Genomic DNA, 19,444 nt, shown 5'->3' on the forward strand with positions numbered 1-19,444 from the left:
AAACTATTATCCAGAGGGCTGAGGAGGGGTTATTGAGATGGTTTGGACATGTAGACAGGATGGAACGAAATAGAATGACTTCAATAGTGTATAAATCTGTAGTGGAGGGAAGGTGAGGTAGAGGTCGGCCTACGAAAGGTTGGAGGGAGGGGGTAAAGGTTTTGTGTGCAATTATTATTATTATAATCAAAAAGAAGCGATAAGCCACAAGGACTATACAGCGCTGCAGGGCAGGAAGGAAGCGAGGGCATCAGGTGGCAAAAGGGAGATGGATGAGTAATAGGTTACGGATAACAGCGGGGTAGTGGATGGTGAAAGGGTAAAGGGCAGCAAGAGACTGAACTAGAAAGGGCTGAGGGGAGAGCGAAAAGTATCATCAGAGTTTGTGGAGTAAATCAGTCGTTGTCAAGAAGTCAATGAGAGAGTCAGGATTAAAGGAGGGTCCATCAGCAAGAAGGGAAGGTAAAGAGAGAGTAGTAGAACGAAGACGACGTTGGAGGTAAATTCTGCGTGCTCGTTGATAGAGAGGGCAGTCTAACAGAATGTGGCTAATCGATACTGGAACTTGACACTGCTCACAGAGAGGAACAGGGTGCCTCTCCATGAGATACCCATGAGTAAGACGAGTGTGGCCAATGCGAAGGCGGGAGAGAGTGGTCTCCCAACCTCGGCACTGATGACTAGAAGAAGGCCAGTAACCTATGCTCGGTTTAATAGAATGAAGTTTGTTACCGAGCAGAGTTGACCAACGTTGTTGCCAACGGGTGCGAAGGTGGGTAGCTATTGCAGCAAAATAGTCCAGAAATGGAACACCTCGATAGGAAATTGGTAGGTCATGTACTGCTGACCGCGCAGCAGTGTCTGCCTGTTCATTGCCCTGTACATCGACATGACCAGGGACCCAACAAAAAACAATATCTTTATGTTTGGTAGAGATACGGCGTAGCCAAAGTTGGATACGGAGAACTAGGGGATGAGATGTATCAAATTTTCGTATAGCCTGTAGAGCACTAAGGGAGTCTGAGACTATTACAAATGATGACACAGGCATAGATGCGATACGAATAAGTGCTGCAAAAATGGCATACAGTTCAGCAGTAAAAATGCTAGCTGAAGATAGTAAATGCCCCCGCACAACGCTGTCCGGAAACACTGCTGCGAATCCGACGCCGTCTGAAGACTTAGAGCCATCTGTGTACACAGCGGTGGCATGAGAATGGGAGTGGAAGTGATCAAGAAAAAGAGAGCGGGAAGCCACCGTAGGCAGTTGAGCTTTCGAGCAAGGGAGTGAGAAAGAACAGACCCGAACAGCTGGAACTTCCCAGGGGGGTAGGGAAAAGTGAGATGCTACATGAACATATAAAGGTGGTAACTGAAGGGAAGACAAGAGTGAATGTAGGCGAAGAGAAAAGGGACGGAGCAAACAGGGGCGGCGAACGAATAAAGAATGTCTACTAATATCGGTGACCATTCTATAAATGGAAGGATTGTGTAGATCGTGAGAGCGTACATAGTAGCGAAGGCAATGGGCATCACGGCGATCAGACAAGGATGGAATATTTGCTTCTGTATAGAGGCTCTCAACAGGGGAAGAGAGAAAAGCACCAAGGCACAAACGTAATTCTTGGTGATGGATAGAGTTAAGGATAGAGAGAGTAGCAGGAGAGGCCGCGGAATAAATCTGGTCACCATAATCGAGTTTCAATAAAACGAGGGCTGAATATAGGCGAAGCAGAGTTCGACGATCAGCTCCCCAGGAAAGATGAGCAAGGGTTTTAAGAAGGTTTAGCCAGCTGTGACAAGTTGCCTTCAGAGAGGTAATGTGAGGTTTCCAGGATAACCTACGGTCAAAGAGAAGGCCTAGAAACCTGACTGTATCACGTTCGGGGATACGGGAGCCATAGAGATACAAAGGATGATCGGAGATAACAGAGCGTCTAGTGAAAGTAATTTGGTGAGTTTTGGTACTTGAAAATTTAAACCCATGCGTGGTGGCCCAAGTGGAAACACGGTCGACCGCATGCTGGAGAGAAACTGCAATAAGATTATGACAGTCAGCGCCTGCACAAGCAATAGCGAAGTCATCAACATAGAGTGATGACCAAATATTGGGTGGAAGAACAGAGGCCAAATCATTTATAGCAAGGAGAAAAAGTGTTGTGCTTAGAACACATCCCTGAGGGACACCTTCAGCTTGGACGAAGTCCGGGGAAAGAACATTATTGACTCGAACACGGAAATGTCTGTCAGTTAAAAAGTTCTTAAGGAAGGATGGTAGATTGCCTCGGAGGCCTAAGGAATGGGCCTGGGTCAAAATATTATACCTCCAAGTTGTGTCATATGCCTTCTCAAGGTCAAAAAATATGGCAATAACTGAGTGATTAATCGCAAAGGCATTACGAACATACGTATCCAAGCGTAGTAAGGGGTCTATGGTAGAACGACCCTTATGAAAGCCATATTGACTAGCGGAGAGACTGTTGTGTGTCTCTAAATACCACATTAAACATCGATTTACGAGACGTTCCATCACTTTGCAAACTGCACTAGTAAGAGCGATGGGACGATAGTGGGAGGCATCATGTCCTGTAGTACCCGGTTTGCGGAAAGGGAGAACAATGGCAGATTTCCACAGCTGGGGAAGAACTCCTTGTGCCCAAATAAGATTGAAGAGGTGTAAGAGGACTACAAGGGCTGACCGATGTAAATGTTGTAACATACGAATATGAATGTCGTCAGGCCCAGCTGCCGATGATCGGCAAGCTGAGAGCGTTGTCTCCAGTTCTTGAAGTGTAAAAGGCACATTATACTGTTCTTCTCTGAGAGAAGAAGTCCAAGGGTACTAACTCTCTGGCAGACTTTGAGGAAAGAAACGAGGGGCATAGATGGAGCCCTCGGGAAATACGGACCAGATGTGTGCCAAGTTCAATGGCAACGTCGAGAGGGTTTGCTACATCAACACCAGCGACCCGTAGAACAGGAGCCGGGTCAGGAGAGTATTTACCACTCAATTTCCTCACTTTTTTCCAGACTGCACTCATAGAAGAAGCAGAGGTGATGGTGGAAACATAGTCTCGCCAACAAGTGCGTTTAGCTTCACGGATGACACGGCGAGCGATCGCACACTTCTGCTTAAAATCAAGAAGTCTCTCAGCGGTTCTATTGTACCGGTACCTGCCCCAAGCAGCACGTTTCAAACGTACTGCACGAGCACAAGCAGGAGACCACCAAAGCACGCACTTCTGAGAATGCCTGCCTGAGGTTTGGGGTATAGAATGAGAAGCTGCGGTATAAACTGACGTCGAGAAGATGTGTAGGAGCTCATCAATGGAGGATGAAGAAGGAACCTCACTAAAAGCAGTGAGGTGTGAGCAAAGATCCCAATTTGCCCGATCAAATTGCCAGCGAGGGCTACGGAAAGGTGGTGAATAGGAAGGAGAAGTAAGAATGATCGGAAAATGATCGCTGTCATGTAAGTCCGGTAGAACAGACCAGGTGAAGTCTAGTGCAGTGGAGGAAGAGCAGACTGATAGATCGATGCAAGAGAGAGTATGAGTACGAGGATCAAAATGGGTGGGAGTACCCGTATTTAAAACATGGAGGGGGTGAGAGGCGAGAAAAGCCTCCAACTGGATGCCACGCGAGTCACAATGAGACACCCCCAGAGGAAATGGTGGGCATTAAAATCACCAAGTAACAGAAGTGGTGGTGGTAAGGATGAAACAAGAAAGGCAAAGTCTGGGATAGAAAATGCTCGAGGAGAGAGATATAAAGAACATATTGTAAACCACTTATTCAAGTGGATACGGGCTGATAAATTAGACACATGTGCAACTCTTGGGTATCTTTATTGAGGAAACGTTTCGCCACACAGTGGCTTCATCAGTCCATACAAAGGAGAATCTTGAAGAATAGGAGGAGAATGAGGTAATCAGTCCCTCAACCTTGAGTCGATGTGGTCAGTCCATCAATCTTCAAGATTGATGGACTGACCACATCGACTCAAGGTTGAGGGACTGATTACCTCATTCTCCTCCTATTCTTCAAGATTCTCCTTTGTATGGACTGATGAAGCCACTGTGTGGCGAAACGTTTCCTCAATAAAGATACCCAAGAGTTGCACATGTGTCTAATTTATCAACATGTCGGTTCTCTGAACCATTCATCTACAAACCATGGATACGGGCTGCAGTGTAATGCAGCGAGGTATGGACAAATAGTTGACAGTATGGAATATCATTGCGGAGAAGAAGGGCACTTTCATTAAAGGTCCCATCTGAGAAAGGATTCGAAGAATACAATAAATTATAGCCTGAGATAGGTTGGAAGACAGCAGAGTGTAATTTTGGTTCTTGTAAGCAAGCACCAACAGGGGAAAACCTGGAAAGCAACATCTGAAGCTCACCCCGATTACCCCTGAGGCCGCGGATATTCCACTGTAAATAGGCCATGATTGGCGATGAAGAAAATACCAGGAATCTGTAGGTAAAGGCACCTACGGACTAGAGGGGTTAGAAAAGTCAACGTGTGGTGGCATTGGAAGACGTTCAAGTAGCGAAGGAACGGAGCGTTGCGAAGATTGGGGTTGTGAAGATGGAGGAGAGGGAAGAGAAGGAACAGGAAGTGAATCAGTGTCCATTGAAGGTTTAGTCTCTGCAATATATTCTGAAATGGCTTCAAGTGTTTCTGAATTCAAAGATGTATGGGAGACCATATTGGAGATAGAAGGAGGAGGGTGAGTAAAGATTGGGACAGTAATGGACTGTACCAAAGTAAGAGGGGGAGGGAAGAGTGTAAGAAACTGGAGATGAAGTGTGGGGGGGGGGACAGAAGAGGCAGAAACCTGGGAGGTGGCAGAAGAAGGAGAAACTTGGGAGGGGACGGGGGTGGAAGGCATAGTACGAGGAGGAGGGTGAATCTCCACACTTGTAATAGAGCCAGAGAGAGGGGAAGAACTAGGTACAGAGACTGGAAAGGTAAAGTGTGGAGGTGGAAGAAGGGAAGGAAGGGGCAAAGAAGATTTGAGCAATGTGGATTTTTTGGACTTCTGAGAAGTAGAGGGGCGATTGGTATTAGGTGTCGTACAAGGTCTTGTCGATACTGGGGCTTGTGAGGAAGGACGCGAAGATGTGAGAACAGACTGAGTTGAAGTCGGGACTTCAGAGCCAAGGACGGCAAAAGGATTAGATGCCATAGTGGCTATGGGAGGGGTAACAACAGAGGAGGCTGCAGAAGATGGGACCCCAGAAGTGGGGGGATGTTTGGAAACACGAGAATAAGAAACACGGGGTAGTCTCCCTTGGAGGCGGAGATGAGTAACTGCCATAGCATAAGGGAGACCTTCTGCCTCTTTGAGGCAACGGATTTCACGTTCATTTAAGTAGACCTGGCAACGGCGGGAGTACGAAGGGTGAGCTTCATTACAATTAAGGCAAGATGGAGGTTGACTGCAAGATGTATTAGAATGGTCGTCGGCACCACAGACTGGGCATAGATCTTGCCATAGATCTGCAATATTTCGCTGGGTGACCAAAACGCCAGCAATTTCTACATTGTTGCGGTGTAGGTATCACCTTTCGAACTTGTAACCGATGTCCCGCGACATATACAGAGGACGGGAGTTCTCGGCTGTCAAAAGTTAAACGAGCCACATTGCAAGGGTAACGTCTCCGCCCCCGGGCAGGAAGGACATAAGTGTCTACTTTGAGGATTGGGAGATCCTGGAGTTCCAGCTGTTCAAAAATGTCATTGCCACATGACTGGAAATTCTGTTGGACTATGGTATGGGGCAGAATGACAGTACCACTACAAGAATTGAGAGAAAGACGTTTTTCAATAGTGATAGGAGTAGTATCGATATTCGGAAGGAGAGAAAGATCATGAGCTTGGGTAGCATTCTGGACAGTGACGATGCGCATACCGCTCTTGAGAGCATGAAATGAAATATCTCTACCAACATGACGCAGGAGAGCTTTGCCAATGCTATGGTCAGAAAGGTAGGCAGAAGAAAAAGTCGGTCTTAAAGTAAAGAATTAGTCCATTGTGTGGTCCGAAACTGAGCGTGGAGAGGGAGTGCTTGACGTGTCGGTCTTTTCCAAGTAGAATGGGAAGGTAACGAAGGAGCATCATTAGGAGATTTACGTTGGCGTTTAGGAGTAGGACCGGAGTTGGTCCGGCGCAAAATGGGCGGGCGATTCAAAAATTGCCGTACTGTAGAGGGAGAAGCCGGAAGCATAGTCAAAGGAGAGCGGAGTTCAGACAAATCGAAGGAGTCAGTCGAAGCCCCGGTACCTGAAGCGGGTGAGGAAACAGCACCAGCAAGAGGTACAGGGGCATCAGGAGTGTCCGAAGAGTGATCTAAACACAAGGCAGGGTCAGAATGGGGTGCGGTATCAAGAAGGGGCCCGGGGGTAGTGGGTTCATGGACTAGGGCTGCCATGGTTAGGTTACTCCTTTGCTTTTTGTTTTTAAGAAAAAAAAAGAAAGAAGAAAAGAAAATAAAAATAAAAAAAAGAATAAAAAAACGGGGGAGCGGGGAGGAATAGTTCCCAGGAGGAATGAAAGGGCCGGAAATCTCCCTCCGCGCCCAAGAGGACCCCAACACCGCTAGTAGCGCAGATGCAGCATGGAACCCGTGCCATACCCTACCCTTCATGCCAGTAAACCAGCAATCCAGGATAGCAACCTCACATCTGCCGAGCTACCTCGGTGGACAAAAGAGAGGGCGGCCGGATATCCGCCACAAAGCATACCTCCTTCGGCCACCACCCCCGGAATCCGAAAGGTGGCTTCCAGAGATACACCCGTTGCCCGAAAGACACCCAAAGCTACTCTGGGATACCGGAGAGGGATCGGGACATCCCCAGGCAATCCAGATTCCACGGCAAACTACGCCACCACCAAGAACCTCAACGGAATGGGATGGACCCCGGTGTCCTTTCCCCTACCTAGGAACTAGCGCGCCTGTGGGAGAAATCCCAAAGGCCAAAAAGAGGAAGGGCAAAAGGGAGGGGTGGGGAGGAGGAGGAGGAATGGAAAAAGGGGAGGATGGGATAGGGGAGGGGAGAATGGGGGGTAATTAGGTTCGGTCTGAGGAAGAAGACCGGCAGGGCTAATTCCTCAGACCAAGAGCCTCTTCACCACGCCAAGGAGCCCCCCTTGAAGAGGTTTGTGTGCAAGGGGCTTGGACCTCCAGCAAGCATGTGTGAGCGTGTTAGATAGGAGTGAATGGAGACAAGTGGTTTTTAGGACGATGTGCTGTTGGAGTGTAAGCAAGGTAACATTTATGAAGGGATTCAGGGAAACTGGCAGGCTGGACTTGATTCCTAGAGATGGGAAGTACAGTGCCAGCACTCTGAAGGAGGGGTGTTAATGTTGCAGTTTTATAACTGTAGTGTAAGCATGCCTTTGGCAAGACAGTGATGGACTGAATGATGATGAATTTTTCTTTTTTGGGCCACCCTGCCTTGGTGGGAAATGGCCGATGTGCTAATAATATAAAAAAATAACTAATTTTATATTTAACTCAATATAAATTTTTTTTTAACGATTTACAGGTTTACTTCAATGAATATTCAGGTATATGAACAATGTAGTCAAAACACAAAACAATCATTAGAAGCAAATAAGGTACTGTGCATATACAGTACAATATATGAGCAGGAGGGACTCGACTTACCACCCAACCTAAAACGAATCCTCTAACACATACATGGACATAGCAATCACATGCAGCCTTACATTTTGCCGTGTCTTGATATACTGTCTACAAATGCATGGACTACAGGTATATAATTTTTTTTTTTCATATATTTTGGAAGGACGTTTTGAGATTTGAAGTCAGAATGGTAAGAGAAAATGAAGAAAACAAGACAGGAAAGGTGGCTCTTCCCAACTCACCTCGCCTTCATACAATGAATGTTACTGTGTGTTCGTATCTTGAGGTGGTTGCTGTTTCCCATCTATTACCCATTACTTTGTACAAATAGAAGGGGAATAAATCTATTAGTGTACCATGGAGTTTTTAATCATCATCAGTTGTTTCTAATCAAAACAAGGTGATTAAAAAAAAAAAAAAAAACATTCACCATCAGTTACTCCCTGGCTGTCTTTCTAGAAGGATTCATGCTTCATGATCCAATAAATCATTGAGCTGCAACAACTCTTGCAAAGTACATCCCACCTTAGGTTCCTTGAATAATTCCATGTTCACAATACAGTAGCACATCAAAACTAAAAAAAAAAAAAAAAAAAAAAAAATTCTTCATTCACCGTGATTACCACATTCAAACACTAAAAGGTGCCTACTTTTAGCATAGGGACTGAGTCGCTATCATAACCCAGTAATATGAAAAGGCACATTTTCCCTGATGTGTATGAAAAATTTGTGAACTAGTTTATGACAAGATAATGAGGGTATTGTTATTCTCCAGAAACCAGCTTAAACTGAATCAGATAATAACAATGCCTTCCTATGAAGGAATCTTACTGGCCAGTGAATTGCCAAGCAAGTTCATTAACACTCGCCATATATATAGTTGTAAAATAATTAAGCTCATGTGTATGAAATATGAAGCTACATAAATCACCCACTGTGAAACACACCATGACACCATATTACAACGAAAAGCTCTTTGACCTATTAGATCATTCAGTGCTCTTGACAATAAGAAGTCAATACGAGCAGATGTAAATAGGGAATGTACTAGAGGTACCATTACTTATATGGGTGCTAGGTATAGGTTTTGAATATTCTGGCAAGGAGGATAAAGGCTGTGAAAATGTCATATTTGTAAGCAATTATGGTGCAATATTTAGTAGAGAATGCAGTGTAGAAATTAAAGGATGGGACAGGGTCACCAAGAGTATAATTCAGAAGGCTGAGGTAGGGTTGTCAAGGTCTACCTGAAGGGGTATTCCAGGGGTCAATGCCCCTGAAGCCCAATCCTTGACCAGGCCTCGCAGTGGATCAGGGCCTGATCAACCAGGCTGTTACTGCTGGCCACATGTAGTCCAATGTACAAACTAAAGACTGAGCGATTGGGTACTGACTAGGCATTTGTTCAGCTCCCTCTTGAAGGCAGCCAGAGGTCTATTGGTAATTTTCCTTATGCCTGGTGGGAGGCTGTTGAACAGTCTGGGGTCCCAGACACTTGTGCCCCTATTTTTCATTGGGGGTATGATGCACCATCTGCCTTGTCTTTTATTTTCACAGTGATTTCTGTGTGTAAATTTGGGACCAGTCCTTCTATGATTTTCCAGGTGTAGATTATGATGCCTCTCTCTTGCCTGTGCTCAAGGAAGTACAGGTAGGTCAAGTGACTCCAAATCTTCCCAGTAATTAAGGTGCTTGATTGAACTTATATGTGCAGTGAAGGTTCTCTGTACATTATCTAGATCTGTAATTTCACCTGCTTTGAATGGAGCTGTTAGTGTACAGCAGTATTCCAGCCTAGGGTGAACAAGTGATTTAAAAAGCATCATCACTGGCAAGGCATCCCTTGTTTTAAAAATTCTCATTATCCATCCTAACATTTTCCTTGAAGATGTGATAGTGACACTATTATGATCCTTGAAGGTAAGATTCTCTGACCTCCCAGGTCTTTCATACTACTTTTTCACTTTATTGTGGAGTTAGAGTTTGTAGTATACTCTGTTCTAGCTATTATTTCCTTCAGTTTTCCAAGAGAGAGTAATTGAAAATTTGTCTTCAATGAACATCATATTTTTGTTGTTGTTGTTGTTGTTGACCACTGGAAAACTTGGTTTATATCCATTTGGAGATTTACTGTATCCTCAATGGATGACTCGTGCAGATTCTAGTATCGTCTGCAAAGGAAGACAAGGTGCTATGGTTTACATCTCTATGTCTGATATGAGGATAAGGAACAGAATGGGAGCGAGTACTGTGCCTTGTGGCAACCTCTGACTTACCTCTGTGTTCAACTGGTTAAAAAAGTTGAAAATCCATCTGCCAATTTTGCCAGTTATCACATACATTTTGTGCACTATTACATTGTGATCACACTTGTCAAAGGCTTTTGTAATGTCTATATATACTATATCTGCATTCTGTCCTCCAATGCACCCAAGATCATATTACACTGGTCTAGTAGTTGCAAAAGCAGGAGCAACGTGCTCTAAACCCATGTTGCCCTGGATTGTGCAAGTGTTGGGAATCCAAGTGAATGGCGATCATGTGTCTTAGAACGCTTTCAAAGAATTTTATGATGTGGGACATTAGAGGTGCTTGGGCATTGAAAGGGAGATAGAAAAGTTTAGGACAAAGATGGTGTGTAAATCAGGGGTAGGAGGGCTAGGGGAGTCATACTAGGAATGGTTGGCAAGAGGGGAGGTTAAGGAGGCTTGAGTGTTAAGGGCCTGAGCATCCAGCAGGTTTCTGTAAATGTAGCAGACAGGAAGATACTCTGAAAGAGAGGTGAGGATGCTGCAGTCAAAGGTTAATCTAAATTGTGAAGTTAGTACACTTCTGGCAAGACAATGATTGAATGATGACAAAGACGTATTAAAAAAAAAAAAAGTAATCCTAGACCAACTATAGCTATTATAATTAAGGGGCTAACCCAAAGTACAGAAACACAACATACGAGGTAAGAAATTAAATAATAATGCCAATACTGTAATAGTAATAAAAGTAATATAATACAATTATAATCCAGACTTTAATGTTAGCTACAATCTACAAGTCACACAATAGTGGTGTCAGTGACAGCAGAGAGGTTTGAATAACAACTGCAGTACCATTAAAAAAATCAGTGGTAGCAGCGGCACCAGCAGCATATGCCTAAGTCCTTGTATCTCAGTTCAAGCCAGTTCCAAGTCAAATTCCATGTCACTAAGTAGGAGTCAGCAGTGGTGATGGTGTAGTCCAAATCTTAGCCATTAATCCTTCTGTCATAGGGACAGCCACAACAAGTTTTTAGCTAAAAGGGAGAAAGTACCTCACTAGTTAGGGGGAAGGGAAGGTTGGGTTCTTAGTCAGGCAAAGCCACCCAAATGCCATCATGACAGTAAGGTGACCCAACATAATGGAGTTACCAACTCTGAATCATTGTTGAAATACGGACCAAGACAATCATTAATAATTACATTTTTATAGGGTGGGGTAGACACTCACCTGGAAATCATGGAGAACTTTTGCAAAAAAATTGGGTTCAAGATATTCCGAGCAGCACATGACTATTTTAAACTCTTAACATTTTTGGCACTTGTTACCATTTGATCTAACAAAACTGTAATTGCCCATTTATAAAATAACTACAATAATAAAAGTAAGTGCCAATAACTAATTAACCCCAAAATGGATAAACCCATGCTTAATACCAGTGGTTTATATCATAAGAGAACCAGAACCACCATCGCTGCCACCACATTAGCACTTATCCACAGCAGTACCTCAAACATTTCATAGATTAGGTGTAAATCTTATCATGAATTATGTTATTCAATCATACTCTTAATGAATGGCTTCCACTCATGTCTTGCCCATTACCACATCTCATGCAATGTTCACATTTTCTCGGTCTTGCCCTTTACTTGAATACCAGACTATAAATATTTTCCACTGTACTTATTTTCTATTGTACTATCATTCATTTATTGAACAAAATCTTGTCACCATAACACATACAGCAACATTATGAGTAACACATGTAACAGGCTAAACATCTCAACATTATGAAAAACACACACTCAACACAACTTTAATTCTTCTCAACATTACAAGTAACACATTCAAGATAACCTTAACAATGTGAAAAACACATTCCATACAACCATAGCAATTTTTTTGCAAGATTTCTTCTCTGGACACAGTAAGGCAGAGGCACAATATGGCATAAGCTGCCAGTGGCCCTACAAACCCCAAGAGGAACCGTAACATACTCAACATTATGAGCAATACATTCAACACATCCATAACACACTGTCAAGACAATCACATTATTATAACATTCAACTCACCCATAATACATTCAATATACTGTACAACAAGTAATGCAAAAAGATTTTAATTTAAATAATTTGCTATTTCCTGTTGTTGCTGAAGTGGTAGTGTCTTTGGCTCACAACTGAATACCCAGGTTCAAACCCAGGATGAGTGTAAGCTTCGGGTGACATTTCCTTACACATGTTGCATTTGTTCATCTAGCAGCAAGTAGGTACTTGGATAGCTGACTGTTGTGGGATGCATCACAAGGAAGAAGATCAAAGGACTCAAACAGAAATAAACACACCGATTAGTTTTCTTGGATTATCCTGAGTTACTAACCCTCTGGGTTAATAACCCCCCCAAAAAAAGCATCTCTTTAACAAATAAAATATGGAAATAATCCTAGTGTTCACTTATTTCCCATTCTCATTCCTTATTCTCACTCTCCTAGTGCCAATGGTGACACTATTCAAATCACTTGTGCTCTCTCATTTAGAGTATTGTTCAGTGCTGATGGCCCTGTTCAGGGCAGGGAAGATATCGGAACTGGAACAGATACAGAGTTCATTTACAGCCCACATACAGCCAACAAAGCATTTAAATTACGGAGAATGCCTCAAAATCCTAAATATGTACTCACTGAAATGGAGGAGATACATAATACAGTATATACCTAGAAGAGTACTCGAGGTCTTAGTTCCATTTCTGCACATTGCTCTAACAACATACTAGGTAAAAGATACAGTAGAAAGTACGGTAAACTGTCATTTAACACGGTAGTTGCGTTCCTGAAAATGCCGGGTTAGGTAAAACAGTGTTAGATGAACTGAAGAACTTACGGAAAAAATAGGGTTACGCTCCTGGGAGCCCCCAAAAAGCCAAACAACTTTTTTTTTAGGCCTCCAGATCTTACAAAAATAAAAGAGAATATGTAATTGTAGTTCACTGTCGTGACGTATTATGTTGTTTTTACTACATAAGATTACAAATGCAACAGCAATAATAGTATTTCTTACTTTAAATTGTGGGTGCTGGTGTTTGTGGATGATTGTGGAGAGTGGAGAGTTATGCTGTGGCCCTACTGGGTTGAGGTGGATGGTAGAGATTCTGGTACTGAAGTCGATGGTTGTACTGGAGTGTGCATAAGTTTTGTAATGGATTTCTGTTCTATTTTACCCTCAGTACATTATACAATTGATGGTATGGCATCAGCTGCTCTAGATGCCATTTCAGGGTCCTCTTCACTGAAAAAAGTCTAAGTCATTCAGTCAGTCAAGTCAATAAGTCAATCAGTAAGTCATTTATTCATTCAGTCAGTCAAGTCATTCATTCAGTCAGTCAAGTCATTCATTCAGTCAGTTATTCAGTCAAGTCAATAAGTCATTCAGTCAAGCCAGTCAGTTATTCAGTCAAGTCAGTAAGTCATTCATTCAGTCAATCACACAAGCTCATGTTTACCTCATTTTATGTGCAAAGAGTGAGCTTCATTACGGCCACAGGTTATCTCTTGTCTAATGTCTGTTTTCTTCGTTAATTCTAAGACTTAAATGCTTATACCTTTTCTTGCCACTTTCAGTAAGACTGGTATGCCTACTGGGTGCCACGATTGCTAGGCAGATACAAGATATGGTAATTAAAAGATCAAAATACAATTCACAAACATAGCTAGCTTGTAGCAGAGAAGAGAAACTGGACACGTATGAATTACCTACTTACCCAAAATTAAACACTCAGTACTTAACTTTACCTACAAACCTAAAAAATCACTCTCCACTGCTCCACTCTCTCACTACTCCCCTAGCCATAGAACCCCAAAAATGCTTTAACCCTTTCAAGGTCGAGAGGCCCTCTCCTAAACTCGTTCTCAGGTTAGAAAATTTTTCGGGAGTAACAAAAAAAAAAAAAAAAAATCAAAGTATCCAATAAATTGGTCAGAAATGTGCAATTTTGCCAATTTCACACAAATTTCAGAAGATGCAAATTTCCAAATATGGTCCAGAATAAGCAAGACAGTCATTCTTGGCACTAAAATAACATTTTCTCTGTTCATTTGTCATGTCCCCAGACCCCTCTTACATCTCTTTTGCTTTCCACTTCGAATTTTTATTCTCACAAAAAATAGAAGATTTACTGTTATGCAGACTACTGCCTTAGCGTAGAAATGGTATAAATAATATCAGTGCACTTGTGAAATAATATTAGACTCGCCAACTGACGTGTATTGGACGCTTGGCATGATTTGTTTACTTTTGAAATTTGGTAAAAATAGAACATTTCTGCTACTTTGAGCTCAATTTCAAGGTACTGTTTGTTATGAAAATAATCAAAATCATCTCAATTTCTGTAATATTTCTTCCATTCTATAAAATGAGACCAGGAAAACTAGAATACAACCATAAATACTATACGAAAATACACTGCAAATTCGCCGTTTTAAACCAAAAACATGGTCGGAGTTTTTTTTTTTTCTCATTATGCACTGTGTGCTGCAGGATTTTGTTTATACTGTGCACACTGACCACATAGACCCATTCTTTCATATGTAGGCCTACCAGCTTTCTCACACTAGATTTGAAGGTGTTAGAATTTAGGCGTTCTAGTAAGTCAATAACCCTGGTGCATAAGCCGTACCAGTACGTCGGAAAAACTGAAAGGGTTAAGTACAATAAATTCTCATATTTTAACCTAATGCAAATGTTGAGAAACAAATATTTAACCCTTTGAGGGTTTTCGTCGTACTAGTACGTCTTACGCGTAGGGGTTTTTGACGTACTAGTACTCATAAATTATAGCGGCCTCAAATCTAGTGGGAGAAAGCTGGTAGGCCTTCATATGAAAGAATGGGTCTATGTGGTCAGTGTGCACAGTCTAAAAAAAATCCTGCAGCACACAGTGCATAATGAGAAAAAAAAAACTTTGACCATTTTTTTTTTAATAAATCAGCGACTTTGCAGTGTATTTTCGTATGGTATTTATTGTTGTATTCTAGTTTTCTTGGTCTCATTTTATAGAATGGAAGACATATTACAGAAATAGAGATGATTTTGACTGGTTTTACAAAGAAAGGTACCTTGAAATTGAGCTCAAATTAGCAGAAATGTTCGATTTTTACCAAACTTCAAAAGTAAACAAATCGTGCCAAGCGTGCAATACACGTCAACTGGTGAGTCTAATATTCTTTCACAAGTGCACCAATAATATTTATACCATTTTTTACACTAATGCAGTAGTCTGCATAACAGTAAATCTTATATTTTTTGTGAAAATAAAAATTCAAAGTGGAAAGCAAAAGAATATAAGAGGGGCCTTGAGACGTGAATAATGACTAGAGGAAATGTCATTTTAGTGCCAGGAATGTCTTTCTTGTTTATTCTGGACCCTATTCGGAAATTGGCATCTTTTGAAATTTGTGTGAAATTGGCAAAATTGCTAAATTCTGACCACTGTACTGGATAGTTGAATTTCATAAATGAGTGGTTTCTTGCACCCATTCGATAGAAAAAATGGAGTTCTAGCGAAATATTCATGTTTTGTGTCGACTAGTACAGTGAAATTGGCCGAAAATGGGGCTCAAAGTGGGCAAAATCGCCGATGCGTAAACATCGCCGAGACCGCTAACTTTGCGAGAGCATAATTCCGTAAGTTTTCTATCAAATTTCAAAGTTTTGGTGTCTTTATGATCGGGAAAAGATTCTCTATCTTTTCATAAGAAAAAATAATTTTTTTTTTTTTAAATTTGGCCGACCCTGAGAACGAGTTTCGGAGAGTGCCTGTCGACCCTCAAAGGGTTAATAGATGTATAACATATTGTACAATTAGTGCAACCTTATCAAACAATGTTTTGTACATCTAATGTTAAGTAATCAGTAATGTATTAAGTTTAGATTGCCTGTAATGCCAAGGCATGATAGTGGCTCTCTCTGCACTAAAAATCATTGCAAACCCTCACTGTAAACTATGTAATTTTTTTTTTCCCAACAAGTCAGCCGTCTCCCACCGAGGCAGGGTGACTCAAAAAGAAAGAAAATCCCTAAAAAGAAAATATTTTCATCATCATTTAACACTTTCACCTCACTCACACATTATCACTGCTTTTGCAGAGGTGCTCAGAATACAACAGTTTAGAAGCATATACGTATAAAGATACACAACATATCCCTCCAAACTGCCAATATCCCAAACCCCTCCTTTAAAGTGCAGGTATTGTACTTCCCATTTCCAGGACTCAAGTCCGGCTATATAAAAATAACCGGTTTCCCTGAATCCCTTCGCTAAATATTACCCTGCTCACACTCCAACAGCTCATCAGGTCCCAAATACCATTTGTCTCCATTCACTCCTATCTAACACGCTCACGCACGCTTGCTGGAAGTCCAAGCCCCTCGCCCACAAAACCTCCTTTACTCCCTCCCTCCAACCTTTTCGAGGACGACCCCTACCCTGCCTGCCTTCCCTTACAGATTTATACACTCTCCATGTCATTCTACTTTGATCCATTCTCTCCAAATGACCAAACCACCTCTATCATATGCCTTTTCTAAATCCATAAATGCAATGAAAATTTCCCTACCTTTATCTAAATACAGTTCACATATATGCTTCAATGTAAATGCTTGATCTACAAATCCCCTACCCACTCTAAAGCCTCCTTGCTCATCCGCAATCCTACTCTCTGTCTTGCCTTACCTCTGGTTCTTTCAATAATAAGCCAACCACATTGTAAACTTGCAAGGAAATAAAGGAATTTGAATTTGGGATGGTGTGTCAGGAGTGCTTGAGGAAAAGGGAATTTTTTTCCCCTCCTGTAAACTAAACCGTGTTAAATTAATTTTATGAAGTGTTGTATAAAATTGTGCTGCAATTCTTCAATTGTGCTTTACCCGAATCATGCCGAATAAGCTCATATTAAATGATGGTCTACTGAACAAAATAAACCCAGTGAAAAGCAGGGGCACCGTGGGCATCGTATGAGAACATTATATCAACATTTGTAGTCCAGACTATTCAACATCATACCAGAAGATATCAGAAACACTGGTAAGATCAGTACAGAAGTCTTCAACATGAAACTGGACAAGTATCTCCACCAAGTGCCAGATCAATCAGGCTGTCATGAATACATGGACCAGTGGGCTGCCAGCAGCAACAGCCCGGGTGATCGGGCAAGCACCAGACAAGCCTGGCCCAGGGTCAGGCTCCAGGGGTAGAAAAGCTCTTGAAGTTTATCCAAGATATACAATGAAAGACTAATGTGGAAATGCTTAACTATAGGAAGAATAAGAAGCAAACTATAAAATTGTATATTTTTCTCAAGGTAAATATTAACAATGATAAAAAATGTGCAACTATATTTTTAATTTACATAAACGTTGTGATTAAAGGGGAAAAATCGACATGAACACGTTCGTTCATAATGAAGAAATACTAAGCAAAATAAATCCCATGAAGACTAATAAACTAAGTGACAGATGGATGCTAGAACTTAACATAAAAAATAGCAGAAAGAAAAAAACAGGTCACATGAAAAAAGATATAGGCTGTAATAACATAATCCACCAAAATGAGAAGAATCTGGGCATAATTTTAGAAAAATATAGTTTTCAATGGAAGATCACACAAATACTGTAGCTGAGAAATTGTCACACTATACTGGTAAACTTCAAAAAGATCATGAAAATGATAAGGATTTTCTTCCTGCCTCCACGTGCGAGTACTGCTGGAAGCTCCGAGTGGGCAACCAGGCCTAACCGCAGAATACCGACTTTGATGTATGAACACATACATTTCAACATTAATGTCTAGTGGTCCACAGAGATCCTCCCACCCCAAATGTCCTTTCTGGGTTGTTAACTAGCGAATGAGTAGTAGGTGGAATCACTAGAAGCCTCTGGATGCAATGTAAGTCCTCAAGGCTAATACAGAGAATAGTACATAATAATCCTTACAAGGTGCAAAAATATGGAAAGTAATGGGCATGTACCAATAGGGTCATCAGGTCCCAATGCAGAAATGCATTTTCATACTGTACTTCAAAAAGCACACCTTCAGATTTCAGGTATCATATTTTCTAATATCTCAAATTCCAGTCTATGTAGCTAAGTTCAAAAATCCCTTCAGACATTACTACGTTAGAATATAAAGGATCTCCATGGGCGATTTTTCTTCACTCTGACCTAATGTGCTCACATGAATCTTGGGTATTTCTGCCCCTACCTCTTTATACAAATTAAAAACCAACAAGTCTTTAGTCGGCCAAAAATGACTTTCCATCTACACAAAACTTCCTTTAAATACCAGCTGTCTCCTACTGAGGTAGTGCAACCCGAAAAAGAAGAAGCATTTTCACCACCTTTCATTCAGTCTTGCCAGAAGCATGCTGACATCACAATTCAGATGACTCTCTGAACTGCAACATCCCCACCCCTCTTTCAGAGTGTAGGCACTGATTTTCCCACCTCTAAGATTCAAGTTTGTCTAACCAGACTTATACTTTTTTTTAACCCTTTCAGGGTCAAGAGGCCCTCTCCTAAATTTGTTCTCAGGGTCGAAAATTTAAAAAAAGAAAAGGAAAGAAAGAAAGAAAGAAAGAAAAAAAAACTTATGAAAAGATAGAGAATCTTTTCCTGATCATAATGACACCAAAAGTATGAAATTTGATGGAAAACTTGCAGAATTATGCTCTTGCAAAGTTAGCGGTCTCAGCGATGTTTACGCATCGGCGATTTCGCCCACTTTGATCCCTATTTTCGGCCAATTCCAGTGTACCAGTCGACAAAAATCATAACTATTTCGCTAGAAGTCCATTTTTTCTATCGAATGAGTACAATAAACCACCCATTTACCGATTTCAACTATCCAATAAAGTGGTCAGAAATTAACAATTTTGCCAATTTCACACAAATTTCAAAAGATGCCAATTTCCAAATAGGGTCCAGAATAAACAAGACAGACATTCCTGGCACTAAAATAACATTTTCTCTGTTCATTATTCATGTCCCCAGGCCCCTCTTACATTTCTTTTGCTTTCCACTTTGAATTTTTATTCTCACAAAAAATAAAAATTTGACTGTTATGCAGACTACAGCATTAGTGTAGAAATGGTATAAATAATATCAGCGCACTTGTGAAAGAATATCAGACTCACCAGTTGACGTGTACTGGACGCGTGGCATGATTTGTTTACTTTTGAACTTAGGCAAAAATCGAACATTTCTACTACTTTGAGCTCAATTTCAAGGTACTTTTCATTGTGAAACCAATCAAAATCATCTCAATTTCTGTAATCTGTCTTCCATTCTATAAAATGAGAATAGGAAAACTAGAATACAACCATAAATACCATACAAAAGTACAGTGCAAAGTTACTGTTTTAAACCAAAAACATGGTCAAAGTTTTTTTTTTCTCATTATACACTGTGTGCTGCAGGATTCTTTTTATACTGTGCACAATGACCACATAGACCCATTCTTTCATATATAGGCCTACCAGCTTTC

At 41.4% G+C, this 19,444-nt stretch overlaps 1 protein-coding gene across 6 annotated transcripts in view; it reads right to left on the minus strand.

Annotated features, from left to right (window-relative positions):
- The window catches only part of LOC128687617 (polyadenylate-binding protein 2), a 102,255-nt gene that overhangs the window by 47,990 nt on the left and 34,821 nt on the right, over positions 1-19,444 (minus strand). Inside the window, exon 6 of one of the 6 annotated variants that reach the window (XR_011391869.1) lies at positions 10,762-10,911. The exons of 2 other annotated variants lie outside the window; for them this stretch is intronic. Coding sequence is in view for 2 of the 4 variants with exons in the window: in XM_053775167.2 (XP_053631142.1) it covers positions 12,439-12,496 (58 nt within the window). In the remaining 2 variants the exon portion in view is untranslated. Of the gene's footprint in view, positions 1-9,803; positions 9,829-10,761; positions 10,944-12,423; positions 12,497-19,444 lie in introns of those variants that run through there. 3 more of the 6 variants (XR_011391870.1, XM_070084043.1, XM_053775167.2) reach the window with 3 other exon arrangements.

The sequence above is a fragment of the Cherax quadricarinatus genome, chromosome 11 (assembly GCF_038502225.1).
Source record: "Cherax quadricarinatus isolate ZL_2023a chromosome 11, ASM3850222v1, whole genome shotgun sequence".
Lineage (NCBI taxonomy): Eukaryota > Metazoa > Arthropoda > Malacostraca > Decapoda > Parastacidae > Cherax > Cherax quadricarinatus.